Source organism: Rhinoraja longicauda, chromosome 1 (assembly GCF_053455715.1).
Source record: "Rhinoraja longicauda isolate Sanriku21f chromosome 1, sRhiLon1.1, whole genome shotgun sequence".
Lineage (NCBI taxonomy): Eukaryota > Metazoa > Chordata > Chondrichthyes > Rajiformes > Arhynchobatidae > Rhinoraja > Rhinoraja longicauda.
Window position 1 is genome coordinate 86,462,372 of NC_135953.1, and position 14,533 is coordinate 86,476,904.

General features: G+C 41.7%; 1 protein-coding gene across 3 annotated transcripts in view; it reads right to left on the reverse strand.

Annotated features, from left to right (window-relative positions):
* The window catches only part of LOC144594858 (serine/threonine-protein phosphatase with EF-hands 2-like), a 46,710-nt gene that overhangs the window by 18,908 nt on the left and 13,269 nt on the right, over nt 1–14,533 (reverse strand). For all 3 annotated transcript variants that reach the window (XM_078401791.1, XM_078401773.1, XM_078401782.1), the window contains 6 exons: nt 10,395–10,522; nt 7,700–7,757; nt 5,428–5,594; nt 3,343–3,457; nt 2,246–2,292; nt 662–828 (listed from right to left, as the gene is read on the reverse strand). In XM_078401791.1, coding sequence (XP_078257917.1) covers nt 662–828; nt 2,246–2,292; nt 3,343–3,457; nt 5,428–5,594; nt 7,700–7,757; nt 10,395–10,469 — 629 coding nt within the window. In that variant the 5' untranslated portion in view covers nt 10,470–10,522. The remainder of the gene's footprint in view (nt 1–661; nt 829–2,245; nt 2,293–3,342; nt 3,458–5,427; nt 5,595–7,699; nt 7,758–10,394; nt 10,523–14,533) is intronic.

Sequence of the window (14,533 nt, forward strand, 5' to 3'; positions counted from 1 at the left end):
CAATCCCACTTTAACTCCATATCCCTTCATTCCCTTAATATCCAAATATCTACCATAGGTAACCCATGGGTTTTATTAAATTACGAGTATAGATTATTTGTGTTACCTGGAAAAAAGGTTAAGTGGTAATTTGATACATTTTAGTAACTTGACAGGAATAGACAGGGTATGCAGCAAAAATAGTTTTCTCTGTTTTAGAAAGTTATTGACAAAGTTATTGTTATTGACACTGTGAAATTAGCCTTCCTGGGATTTGGAAGCAATGATAGGCTCTTTAATGAACTGTAAAATTGGAACAAATCTGCCAGGGAGGAAGTTAGAAATTATATTTTCATCCAAAGGGCTAAGAAACAGTAAATCCCTTTGGAAATAAAATGTGTTCCTTAACCTCTTTTGATGGAAGATTGACACTCTACTGCAAGAAGTAGTAGATTCTTATTTAATCAAAGCCTGAAGTCCCACAATACCAATTTCAAAAATAGCGGATCTCTACTCTGTTTCCAAATGGCATGAGGGGCTTTAAAGCAGTGAAAGACCTTTTTTTCCTGTTCTGAAACCAGTAGTTTACTTATTCCATTCATTGTAACAATGACAGGATGTGAGTACAAAGTCTGTCGGGAAAAAACTGAGAAAACCCGGGATCTCTAACAAACAATGGCACCTTAAATTGATGATATAATCTTCATGGTTTCCTCTGTTTAAGTAGACTCCCTTTGGATAGATGAGTAGAAATGCAAACAAGATCAGCAGAATCTCTATAGAATGCTTCCCTCTGTCAACATAGTCTCCATTAAAGACATACACCTTCTCTGGGGATGGAAGTCCATTCTGTTCAAGGGGAAAAAAAGTTCAAACAATGAGAAATTGTACATCAATAACAATAGGTGTAGTAACACACAACCTATTTGTCATACAAACAGGTAATTCAAAAGTGGCATAATGTGCAAATGTTACATACCTATAATCAAGTACCCGGGTGGCTATAGATGCATGGCAGTCCCACAGAGACAGGAAGCAGAAATACTGCCTAGATTACCTTTAATTCTCCAATAACTTTAAAAATCTGTCTATCCCAATCCTGAATATACACAGTGTCTGAGTCTTTGCATTTCTTAGTTTAGTTTAATTTAGAGATACAGTGTGGAAACAGGCCCTTCAGCCCACCGAGTCCGTGCCGACCAGCGATCTCATTTATTTCAGTTATTTCTTTTTAATTACTTTGCAAAAACTTCTAAACACCTGTTTTCATTTTTTTAAATTATGGAGTATTGTGTGTAGATTGGTGATAAAAAAATAAGAATTGAATCCATTTTAAAATAAGGCTGTAACGTAGCAAAATGTGGAAAAAGTGAAGGGGTCTGAATACTTTCTGAATGCACTGTAGTGCAGAGAAGATCCACCAAGATGACGCTTGGTTGGAGGACAAGTTATGGGCAGAGACTAACTATTTTTCCCTGGAACAAAAGGATGTTGAGGAATTGGTCTGATATGTATATAGGATTATGAGAGGCATAGATAGGGTAGAGAAGCATAGATAGGGTAGATAGTCAAAATCATTTCCCCATGGTATGGGAATAAAAAACGATAAGGCATAGCTTTAAGTTGCAAGGAAGGGATTTTAAAGGGGATCTGAAGGGTAAGGTTTTTATACATAGAGAGAAGTTTCTATCTGGAACGAACTGCCAGAGAAGTGGTGGAATCAGATACAATTACAATGTTTTAGACAGACACTTAAATTGGTAAGGCCTAGTATGATACTGGACCTATTGTAGGCTGATGGTGTTAGTGTAAATTAGCAAATAGTTTGGCATGGTAATAGCTGACCAAAGGGCCCATTTCTGTTCTGCACAACTCCATGACTCTTTGAGTCTTATGTTCAATTAGATTTGTGAGAGGGAATCATTATATCGATTCAACAACCCAAATGCAAAATCTGTTGGAGTACTTAGGAGGAAATGTATATTGTTCACAGCGGGAGAAAAAGCTCATTGTAATTTTACCCAGAAAAATGTAAATAAAATAATTCCAATGGATGGTTCTGTAGTTGGGAATTTTATCAATTTTTAATTCTGTTATGATTAAGATGTTTTAATTCCAAATATAACTAAAAACTGATCAGGAAAATAAGGTATCAGTGGTGGGATAGATTAATATAGACCATTAAAATAATATTAAAGAATCATGCTGCTTTCTAAAACAACGGCATGCATTAAGTACATTAGCAATCAGCTTTGAAATGTCATACCTTGTAGAATATTAAAAATAAATCATCCAATTTTCCATGTAAATCACCTGTAAATTCCACAGAAGAAGAAACAATTATTTGATTTTTCATGATACTTGAACAGAAAAGAATAAATTATTTCCAAAGTTTCATACCTTCTTTCCTTTCACAGGTAACTGACTTGATGTGAATTTCCAACTTTTCCTACTCTAGAAGCTATTTTTATATTTTGGAAAAGGCTAAATTAACTTCTACATAACCTAACTGACAGTGGAACTCTTCTCACAACCTAGACACCAATGACACCAAGACTGGATGGTCAATGTATTGGCAGCCCAAGGCCCTAGCAAAGGGGAAAGAATGGGCGGCACGATGGCGCAGCGGTAAAGTTGCTGCCTTACAGTGCTTGCAGCGCCGGAGACCTGGGTTCGATCCCGACTACAGGTGCTGTCTGTACGGAGTTTGTACGTTCTCCCTGTGGCCGCGTGGGTTTTCTCCGAGATCTTCGGTTTCCTCCCACACTCCAAAGACGTACAGGTATATAGGTAAATTGGCTTGGTAAATGTTAAAATTGGCCCTAGTGTGTGTAGGATACTGTTAATATGCGGGGGTTGCTGGTCGACACGGACCCAGTGGGCTGAAGGGCCTGTTTCCGCGCTGCATTTCTAAACTAAACTAAACTAAACTATACTAAACTAAGCTAAACTAAAGACAAAATGGCGATAAGGCAGGGATCAACGCCCCAAGTCACAAAAAAGTGTGATTTAAATCATTACAAGAAGAAATGGAGTGGGTGACATATAGAAAAAGCAAAAGCGTAGGTCCAGGTGGGTTGCTCTTTGACAGAGCTAACACAATTTCAAATGGGATGAATAGCCTCCCACTGTGGCACACTGTTCTAATCTTTTCTAAAATAACAATTGCATTAAACTGAGTTACAAGCTGTAAGCAAAACATGCAATAACATCAATTGAGTAGTAAGCCAAGGCTCTCAAATCCATTCAAACATTTCAGCTGAATTATTTCTTCATGTATAAATTTGATTTGACAAATAATTAACAGAGAGGTCATAAATTCACAAATCTCCTTTCAGTTGTCCAGTGGACATCACTGCTTACCACAAATAGTGATCTCTTTACTGTAGCAGGTAGAGATCTGGTTGATGTTTGGTAAATGCTCCAGATGTTTCCTGGCCTCATTCAGAAGTTGCAATACGTAGCGAGCATGAAGTTGCTGCTGGGAGAAACGTCAGTGTTTTAGTGATTGCAGGAATACATGGCAAACCATTAGAACAATGCACATTATAAAGCATTCATGGACAAAAGGTGGGCACCTTCCTTCAGTCCCTTATCAAGTACATTCTGTCACTCCTTGTAGCTATCAACATGAAGCCTTGGGTTGAGTCTGTAAGATATGTCCTTGTGTTCTTAGTACAGTCTTCATGGGAAAAGGTATTTAGGAGACAGGACACACTCACACTCACATTCACACGCATACACACAACAGATTCACACACACACACACAGCAGAATCACACACATGCAGATGCACACACGCACACACACTCAAATACACATGCACACACACAGAGCAGATTTGCACACTCACATGCACACACATGCACACACACATACCAGACTCTCTCACACACACACTCACATGACAGACTCACTCAGCCAGATGCACTCAGACAGATGCACACACACACACATATACATACACTCCAGACACTCACATGAAGACACATCCATGTGCAAATGAACGCATTTAGCTTTTGCTGGAATTCGGTCATGATGCCTGTACCAGGAACAGGGGGAAATGAATATCCATTCCACCCTTTGAGCCTTTTCACCAAAACACACACATCACTGTGCCCGATATCCTTTAATGGCTATCTTTTGTATAATTGATCTTTCATCCTGTACTGTTTGCAGAAGAAAGGGCCAAACCTCTGCCAAGCCGTGTGGTAGAAGTGTTCCATAATATCACCCTGGGAAGGCAGGCTGGGAAACTAGCAGACATTGTTTATTTTTATCCAGCACTTGCTCTGCCATGAAGTTTTGAAAACTTAAATTAAAATTATGTGAGATTCTGTGAATATAATCTTTTTTTTTTAGTGTTTCCTCGTTATATAACCCTTGGTAAATCTAAGCTGCTTTCTCTCTAAGCCCCAGAACTGCTCATATTAAACTATGGTGAAGACCACAACTTTCCTCTTCCCCTTGTATTCTAAGGCTCTGAATACAAAGACAAGCACCGCAACAGCCTTTTAGTACGTCTTTATGATGTTACAATACTATGAATCTATATTAAACACATAAAGAAATGTAAAATGTGCATATACATATGTACATGCAGGTCCACCACCAATTTTCAGTCACCCATGGTTCCAGAGCCTTTCTGGATTAGCCGTTTTGCCAGACCAACAGAGGTTACAGCCTCTGCAATGTCGGCCTCAGAAGTCGCTAAGGAAACAGATCTGCCAGTTTCAGCCGGGCCAAAGTTCCAAAGTCCCAGCTACAAGGAGCAAATTCGATCCTTCAATTGGCTGCGGAAATCCCAAGATCGACCGCCAAGGTGCTATATTTTCGGGGAGACATCCGGGGGAGATTTCAAGTGCGCTCTTGTAATTGTGTCTCGATTAAAGGAGGTGCCGAAACTCCAGTTGCTGAAAAATCGATGGTGGACCTGTATTATTAAAACATGCCCTTTCTGGTCCTGCAGCTTCAAGCCTTTTGCGATGTAAAGAGACTACCCTGCTCTGTTTCAGTCGTGATAAATTTGACATCTGGTAAAATGCTGGCATGGTTTAATTCCCATTTTACATCTGTAAAAACAAATGACTTGCATTTATGCACACAGCAATATAGAACAGTTGATTGAAACATAGAAACATAGAAAATAAGTGCAGGAGTAGGCCATTTGGCCCTTCGAGCCAGCACCACCATTCAATGTGATCGTGGCTGATCGTCCAAAATCAGTACCCCGTTCCTGCTTTCTCCCCATATCCCTTGATTCTGTTAGCCCGAAGAGCTCTATCTAACTATCTCTTGAAAACATCCAGTGAATTGGCCTCCACTGCCTTCTGTGGCAGAGATATCAGATTGTTGCCCATTACACTTGGCATCCAATTTCCTCCTCAGTGATACTAGGATTTAGCAATATATTTACGGAACATTGATAGTGAATACATCATCACTTACTTGTTTTTCTTTGAAGGCTTCTAGTAAGGCAGTGGCATGTGCAGGTGTCAGAGGGAAGCAGAGTTGGGGGCCAACATAAGAGTCTGAAACCTCGATGTTATCATAGGCAGACTGATTATCCTTACATGTCTCATCTGTCTGAGTAATAATGTGGGAAATAAAACCTTCTGCAGAGAAGATGTAAAAGATGACATTTGCCAACCATGATCCAAGTACAATGCGCCACATTCTAATTCTACATATCAATTGGCTCAATTTGCCTCCGAGCTCTAACTTCAAAATAGACACAAATTAAAGATTTCTTTACCTTGTACATTTTGAGATTTATGACTTCTACATAAACATTTCTGACTCAGCGGTTGTTTCTAAACCCTTAAGGCACAAATCTTTTGTTTTTTGAAAATTGCATTGTTTGATACCAAATCAAAGGGTTCAAAGGTTTCAAAGGTCTTTTGTTGTCACGTGTACCACGTATGGTGAAATGCAAATTACCATACAGCCATACTGAAAAAGCAACAAAACACACAACTACATAAAAGTTAACATAAACATTCACCACAATGGATTCCCCATATTCCTCACTGTGATGGAAGGCAAGTATTAAGTTACCTGAGGAATGTTTCTGTGCCTTAATTCACCATTGAAAGCTATTTTTGTTGCTATAACTATTCAGCCAGAAGAAACTCCCTGATCCTGAAACATCGTCTGTCCATTTTCTCTCTTGCCTGACCTGCAGAATTCCTCCAGCACTTTGTTTTTTTTTCTCGATTCCACCATCTGCCCTTCCTTGTGTTTCCTTTGCAACTTTTACTGCTGCCTTATTTCAATGAAAATTCTTGGAACAACCAAGCCAAACGCTACCATTTCGCTTCTTGAACTTTGCTTATATTGCTGCATTTAGTTCATCTCAGTGCTGATAACTACAGACTGAATTGACGTAATTCAATTGGGATACCCCAGTCAGCCTTCAAGCCTGTTCTACCATTCACTGAACTTGATGTAGAATAACATTAACTTTCCTGTCCATTTTCCACATCTCTGTGCGGAAGCTTCAGTATTACAAAGCTACAGCACAAGGACCTTTGGACACCCTTTGACGCACAGCACAAAGTTCTTGATAGGCATCCTTACATGGGCCACACCCTCCCCACCATTGAAAACATCTACCTGAGGTGTCGCCTCAAGAAGATGGCATCCATCATCAAGGCTCCCCACCATCCGGGCCATGCACAATTCTCACTGCTCCTATCAGGCAGGAGATACAGTAACCTGAAGTCTCACACAACAGCTACCATCTTACAACTATCATGTGCTTGAACCAACCTGCACAACCCTAATCCGACCTCAGCAGCAACACAATACCACAGATCATCCCTTGCACTATCATAAACATGTTTTCTAATTGTGTTTTACACTAATGTAATGTATTTTTCTTTTCACTGTCTTGTAGAATTTATGTGTAATTTATGTATAATGTCTGTTTTTATGTGTTGTCTCTGTGCCTGTGATGCTGCCACAAGCAATATTTTCATTGTGCCCGTAGCTCACTGCACTTGTGCTTTTGACTATAAACTTCACTTGATTTGACGTGGACCTAATTATTTAAGACGGTGTTCTTTTAAATTGAAGAATTTATTTCCTCAGAAATAAATGACGTTTCCAAAATTTCCAATCAGAGGTCATAACTGCACATGTGATGAGACCCTAAAATCGGAGAAAAGATATTCCTTTTTTTTTGCACAGTTATTACCTCTGAAAGAGTTGTGGGTTTAAACCGTCTGACCATTTTAACCATGTCCTCATGCTGACACTGCAGAAATACGTATCACATACAGATAATCCACGGCACGCCTGTGAACAGTTGTAGAATACTAGGCAGCATTAATATGACCTCACCAGGATACTGAGTTACATGCTCATCTGCCCAGTCAGAAAGTTTCAACATAAGAGTATTTAGAAATTCATCTCTTTTTAATATCACCATGTCTTATCTTGCATTTTTCATCACCATCATCGTCATCACTCACTTCTATGTTTGGTATTATCTGCAGATTTTGGGCCTGGATAATTTAGGTCAGAAATATGAATAACGGTGATCCCAACATTAATCCTTCCTCCAGTCTTGTGTAATTATCGTTTCCCTTTGTTCTCTGCCAGTTTGCTGATGATTTTTGCACATTGTTATTGGATGAAACAGGACTGAAAATATTTAGATTTCCGTTACAGAAGAATGTTTGATGGCATGTTGATCAGCAGTTTTAAATAAACTTACGCTCATTGCCGCAAGCCGGAGTAAAATGGTCCATCAAACAGCTGAAGAAGTTATGGAGCTGCAAAACAGAATTTAAAAATCACTGCTGCTGGAAACGGGGCTCTGAATGAAAAGAGCATTGATACATAGATACATAGATACATAGATGCTTACACAATAGGTGCAGGAGTAGACCATTCGGCCCTTCGAGCCAGAACCGCCATTCAATGTGATCATGGCTGATCATCCACAGTCAGTACCCCGTTCCTGCCTTCTCCCCATATCCCTTGATTCTGCTAGCCCTAAGAGCTATTTTGAATGCATCCAGTGAAACGGCCTCCACTGCCTTCTGAGGCAGAGAATTCCACAAATTCACAACTCTCTGGGTGAAAAAGATTTTCCTCATCTCAGTTCGAAATGGCCGAACCCTTATTCTTAAACTGTGGCCCCTGGTTCTGAACTAGCCCAACATTGGGAACATGTTTTCTGCATCTCGTGTCCAATCCCTTAATAATTTTAAATGTTTCTGTAAGATATCCTCATCCTTCTAAATTCCAGTGAATACAAGCCAAGTCGCTCCATTCTCATCATATGACAGTCCCGCCATCCTGGGAATTAACCTCGTGAACCTACGCTGCACTCACTCAATAGCAAGAATGTCCTTCCTCAATTTAGGAGCCCAAAACTGCACACAATACTCCAGGTGTAGTCTCACTAGGGCCCTGTGCAACTGCAGAAGGACCTCTTTGCTCCTATACTCAACTCCTCTTGTTATGAAGGCCAACATGCCATTAGCTTTCTTCATTGCCTGTTGTACCTGCATGCTTACTTTCAGTGACTGATGCACAAGGCCACATAGGTCTCGTTGTACTTCCCCTTATACTAACCTGACACCATTCAGATAATAATCTGCCTTCCCATTCTTGCCACCAAAGTCCAGTACCAACCTGATTTTTCCAGTCCACCTGCATGTTGAAATCTCCCATAACCACCAAAGCATTAGATTTGTTACATGCTACTTTTAACTCCTGATGCAACTTGCACCCTATCTCCAGGCTACTTTTTGGGGGGCCTGTAGATAACTCCCATTAGGGTCTTTTTGCTCTTACAATTTCTCAGTTCTATCCACAATGACTACATCTTCTGATTCTATGTCACCCCTCACAAGGGACTGAATTTCATTCCTTACTAACAGAGCCACCCCACCCCCTCTCCCCAACTGTCTGTCTTTTCGATAGGATGCTTACCCCTGAATATTCAGTTCCCAGCTCTGATCCTCTTGCAGCCATGTCTCTGTAATTCCCACAACATAATACTTGCCTATTTCTAACTGAGCCTCAAGCTCATCCACTTAGCTCATCCACTTTATTTATTATACTTAGCCCATTCATATATAACACTTTTAATTCGGTATTCGCCTCTCCTCTCACACCGGTTCCTATTTCACCTGACCTTACTCTCTTATCCCTTCTTGAACTTTACGTCCCATTAATTCGGCTGTCTTTCGGAACTTTTCCTGTACTTTCTTTCCCTTTAACTCCGTCCTTATACTTCCAATTTGTCAACCTTCCCCCCCCACTATTTAGTTTAAACCCACCCGTGTAGCTCTAGCAAACCTGCCTGCCGAATGTTGGTACCCTCCAGTTAAGATGTAACCAGTCCCTTTTGTGCAGGTCACCCTACCCCAGAAGAGATTCCAGTGGTCTATAAATCTAAACCTAAACCTAAGAATCTACTAAATGTGACCTGATGGACCAAGATGTCATAGAAGCAAGATGTCATAGAATCTGTCATAGAAACAGTGCGGCAACAGGTCCTTATGCCCAACTTGCCCACATCGGCCAACAGTTCCAGCTACACTAGTCCCACCTGCATGCGTTTGGTCCATATCCCTCCAAACCTGTCCTATCCATGTACCTGTCTAACTGCTTCTTAAACGTTGGCATATTCCCAGCCTCAATTACCTCCTCTGGCAGCTTGTTCCATACATCCACCAACCTTTATGTGAAAAAGTTACCCCTCATTAGAGACCATAGGTCAAACTCCTGCTTTTCACATTAGCTATTCATTAGCTTTTTTGATTGGACAGTTAGAGGGAGCCAAGGTCAGTGCTTTCCAATGCAAATTCAATTTAGTTTAGTTTAGAGACACAGTGCGGAAACAGGCCCTTCAGCCCATCGAGTCTGCGCCGACCAGTGATCCCCATACACTAGCACTATCCTACACACAATGTATTTGTACTACGCACTAGGGACAATTTACAATCATTATCTAAGGCAATTAACCTACAAACCCATATGTCTTTGGACTGTGGGAGAAAACCAGAGCACCTGAAGAAAACTCTCACAGTTATGGGAAGAACGTACGAACTCCGTACAGACAGCACCCCTAGTCAGGATTGAACCCGGATCTCTGCCGCTGTAAGGCAGCAACTTTACCCCTGCGCCACCATAACACCCACGTTATTAAATTAAGTTTGGTATGTATGATTGGTTAGTGTATGTCTCACATTGCTATTTTCAAAAAGCTCCCAAATGGTCTTGATATGCCATCATGGTCAAATGGATGCAATTAATTATCCCTCTGCATTGTACAAACATCACAATCTCGATGCACTTTGAGTCTGGGAACTGTGAGATGTGTGTAAGAGGCACCATTGCCTGGAATGACCCTAGCGGTAGGAGATTTCCAAAAGCGGAAGTCTCCTCGTCCTTACCTTGATCTGGTCCTGCTCCCCTGCATATTCGATGGATTGGAAAATGGTCCAGGTACACCGCCTGTGAATCTCCATCCGAGCCACGTACTGGCGATACCACCTCTGGATGAGAATGGCTGCCTTGATCGCTGTGAAGAGCAATAAACACAAAGGCGATACAAGCAGTTGGAAGATAATGCTTGTATACTTATTTCAAGAGTCAAGAGTTTTATTGTCATATGTCCTGAAACAGAACATCTGAAATTCTTTGTTGCGTTATCGTGTTAACGGGCCTGTAAAGCTGCAGCAAGTAAGAATTGCATTGTTCCAGTCCCAGTACATATGATAATTAAACACTCGACACCCTCTCTTGTATTCTCCTCGTTCTGATGGGGTAGCAGTGAAAGGGGACTTTGTCTAAAGTGCTTTCAGCCCTGCTCTGGACCGGGTTTATTTATCATGTGGGTGTGATCACCAGCTACAGTGTTCCCACTAGCAGAAGGCTAGAAGATGCACGGCTCAAAGACAACTTGCCTTTTTGCTCCTCCCTGCCAGTCATAGTTCATCCACATGCATGAGAACCAGTGCAAACCCCCAATCCTGAAGAGCTAATATCCAACAACTCTTTTCAATTTCCACTGTAAGGACCATAAGACATAGGAGCAGAATTAGGCCATTCAGCCTGTTGAGCCTACCCTGCTGATCAGGACTTTAGCATCATGATTGACACCTGCAGCTGCACTCAGAGATGGATTATGAATGAATGAATGAATGAATGAATGAATGAATAAGTTTATTGGCCAAGTATGTGCATATACAAGGAATGTGCCTTGGTGCTCCGCTCACAACACAAACATATAGTTAACAATTAAGAATAAAGCATAAACACATCAAAACAATAAGGATACAACATTACGGTCTAAACATGTGGGTGAAAATAAACCAGGTTATTTTAATTTTTATATTTAAATAAACCCTGTTGTGTTAACGGTGATGCAAAAATTACAAAAAAACCTTTTAATGGTGTTCTAACTAATTCATGATTTTTGTTGAAGTTGAAGTGGTGAATGATTAAGAAATCGCAAAAATGCAATGGAGTGAATGCAAGGATGTGCCTGTGTTGAAGAGATGGGGCAGGGCAGCCTATGACCCAGTCCTGTAGCTTGGCAGCTGGGGTCAACAGAGTGATACCTAGGCCGACTATGAGGCAGGTTGTTCTCCACACCATGCCATCTGCTCAGTTATCACTTCGAGTGGTTAGAGGCCAAGGTTTCTGAGGAGTCTTTAGTTAGGCATGGTGAATCTGGTGGTGAATCTGTGTAATTCTTTGCCACAGAAGGCTGTGGAGGCCAAGTCAGTGGATATTTTTAAGGCAGAGACAGATAGATTCTTGATTAGTATGGGTTTCATAGGTTATGGGGGGAAGGCAGGAGAATGGGGTTAGGAGGGAGAGATAGATCAGCCATGATTGAATGACAGAGTAGACGTGATGGGCCGAATGGCCTAATTCTGCTCCTATCATATGATCTTATGATCTTATGAGTCGGTGGAGATGTTGCCTTCTTTCAATGAGGCTTCCAGCACATCCTAGTCTGTCCACAGAGTAATCTCTTCCAGTGACAGAGATTGCGACTACTCTGGGGATCTGGTCAGGCATGTGGACGACGTGGCCTGGCCTGCCCAATGGAGCTGACTGGATGTGATTGGAGTCTCAAAGGTGGGGAAGCTGTCCTTGCAGTGGGTACTGCCATTGGATCACCTGGCATCCCAGTGAATCTACAGGTGTTTGTGGAAACAGTGCTGGTGGTATCTTTCCGATCCCTGAGATGCCTGCTGGAGGTAGTCCAGGACTCAGGAAAATGAAGAGGGGGAGTAGTGGGGGGGGGGGGGGGGGTTGGTAGGGATCACTATTGCCTCTTGGGCCATGAATTTTCTGCCAGGTCTGCAGTCTAGATCTTCAAGCACACAGTGGCACAGCTGGTAGCGCCACTGCCTCACAGCACCAGTGGCCTGGGTTTGATCCAGACCTCGAGTGCTGTCAGTGTGGAATTTGCACGTTCTTCCTGGGACCGCATGGGTTTCCTTCGCACATCGTAAGGATGTGCTGGTGTGCAGGTTCATTTGCTGCTGGAAATTGCCCCTAGTGCGTAGGGAGTGGATGAGAGAGTGGGATAACATAGAAATAGTATGAAGGAGTGATCGATGGTTGGCGTGGTTTCAGTGGGACCAAGGGCTTATTTCCAAGCTATATCTCTAAACACTTACAATTGTCCAAAGGCTATACTTGTACAGGACATTGAAGTTGATTTTACACCAGAAGCACAAGTGGAGATGCAATGCCCCATTCCAAACACTGGCACCTGTTAGACTATATTATTGGCCAAGCAAGATGGTCTGAAGAAGCTGCATTACCTACATGACAAAGGTAACTGCTGGACTGATAATCACCTCAGTCACATGTCCATCAATGTAGCCACAAAACATTAACAGGATTGTTGTAGCAAAAGGTCAACATTGAAGCTCTCAAAGGGAGCAGAAAGGCAACTCCTGATGGACTGCACCTTACAGACTACCCCTCAACTGCTCGTGTTCAGGGGCTACAGAACACCCACGACATCTGAGCTGCATTGATGTCAACCACGATTAGTATCTGTGAAGAGAATCTTAGCTTCTCTACCAAGAAGAATTTTATGACCAAGAGATCGAGGAGATAATTTATTACTAGCTTGATTGAATAGTCAGAGTGTTACAGATTAATTTGAAAGTATTAGCTATCATTTATTTGGATTTACTATCATTAGTTGTGGCTTATGATCTGGGACCAGGGTAAAGATCAGCTTGGAACATCTTATGGGATTTCTAGATTTCAAACACAATTCCAAGAGTTCCCTACTTGATTTGTGTGTAATTGTTCAAGAACCAAATGTGCTTCTATAAGGAGCTACTTTACTGAACTGTATGCAATAAAACGATTTCACTGTAGGTATGTACATGTGATAATAAAGAGTAATTGAGGCATTGAAGGCTTGGCCATGATTCCGTGTCGCAGCAGAACCCACAGACTTCAAATTACTTTGAGAAATCTTCAGTCCAAACAGTTGTAAGGAGTCCTGATGTGTGTTTGCAACAAACCTTTGCAATTGCAATTGAAGGATGTGTGAGACTCCATGTTTGTTTGTAGCTTTGTTGCTGTTTCCTTGAGGTTTCATTGTCGTTTCAATAAATGTTTTGTTCCATTAATTTTATATTGTTTGTATGTTCTTCCTTCATCATTAACCCGAATCTTCAAAACCTGAACGTATTTCATTTCCACTGGGACAAAGTATGGACCTAATGGATCGAATAGTCATTTACTGTGTCAGAATAAGGACGCGTTATTCCAACAATGTATCATGAAAACAAAAAGGATTGCCCTTGCTGGAATTTATAACAAAAAGAACTCAGCGGGTCAAGCAGCATCTGCGGAGGAAAAATTTGTAGGTTGATATTTTGGATTATACTCTGTATCCTGATTGACAGGGAAGAGGGAAGATTGCCAGTGTAGAGCATTGCCAGTGTAGAGCATTGCCAGTGTAGAGCATTGCCAGTGTAAAGCATTGCCAGTGTAAAGCATTGCCAGTGTAAAGCATTGTCAGTGTAGAGCATTGCCAGTGTAAAGCATTGCCAGTGTAGAGCACTGCCAGTGTAGAGCACTGCCAGTGTAGAGCATTGCCAGTGTAGAGCATTGCCAGTGTAGAGCACTGCCAGTGTAGAGCACTGCCAGTGTAGAGCATTGCCAGTGTAGAGCATTGCCAGTGTAGAGCACTGCCAGTGTAGAGCACTGTCAGTGTAGAGCATTGCCAGTGTAGAGCATTGCCAGTGTAAAGCACTGCCAGTGTAGAGCACTGCCAGTGTAGAGCACTGTCAGTGTAGAGCATTGCCAGTGTAGAGCATTGCCAGTGTAGAGCACTGTCAGTGTAGAGCACTGCCAGTGTAGAGCACTGCCAGTGTAGAGCATTGCCAGTGTAAAGCATTGCCAGTGTAGAGCATTGCCAGTGTAGAGCACTGCCAGTGTAGAGCACTGCCAGTGTAGAGCATTGCCAGTGTAGAGCACTGCCAGTATAGAGCACTGCCAGTGTAGAGCACTGCCAGTCTAGAGCATTGCCAGTGTAGAGCATTGC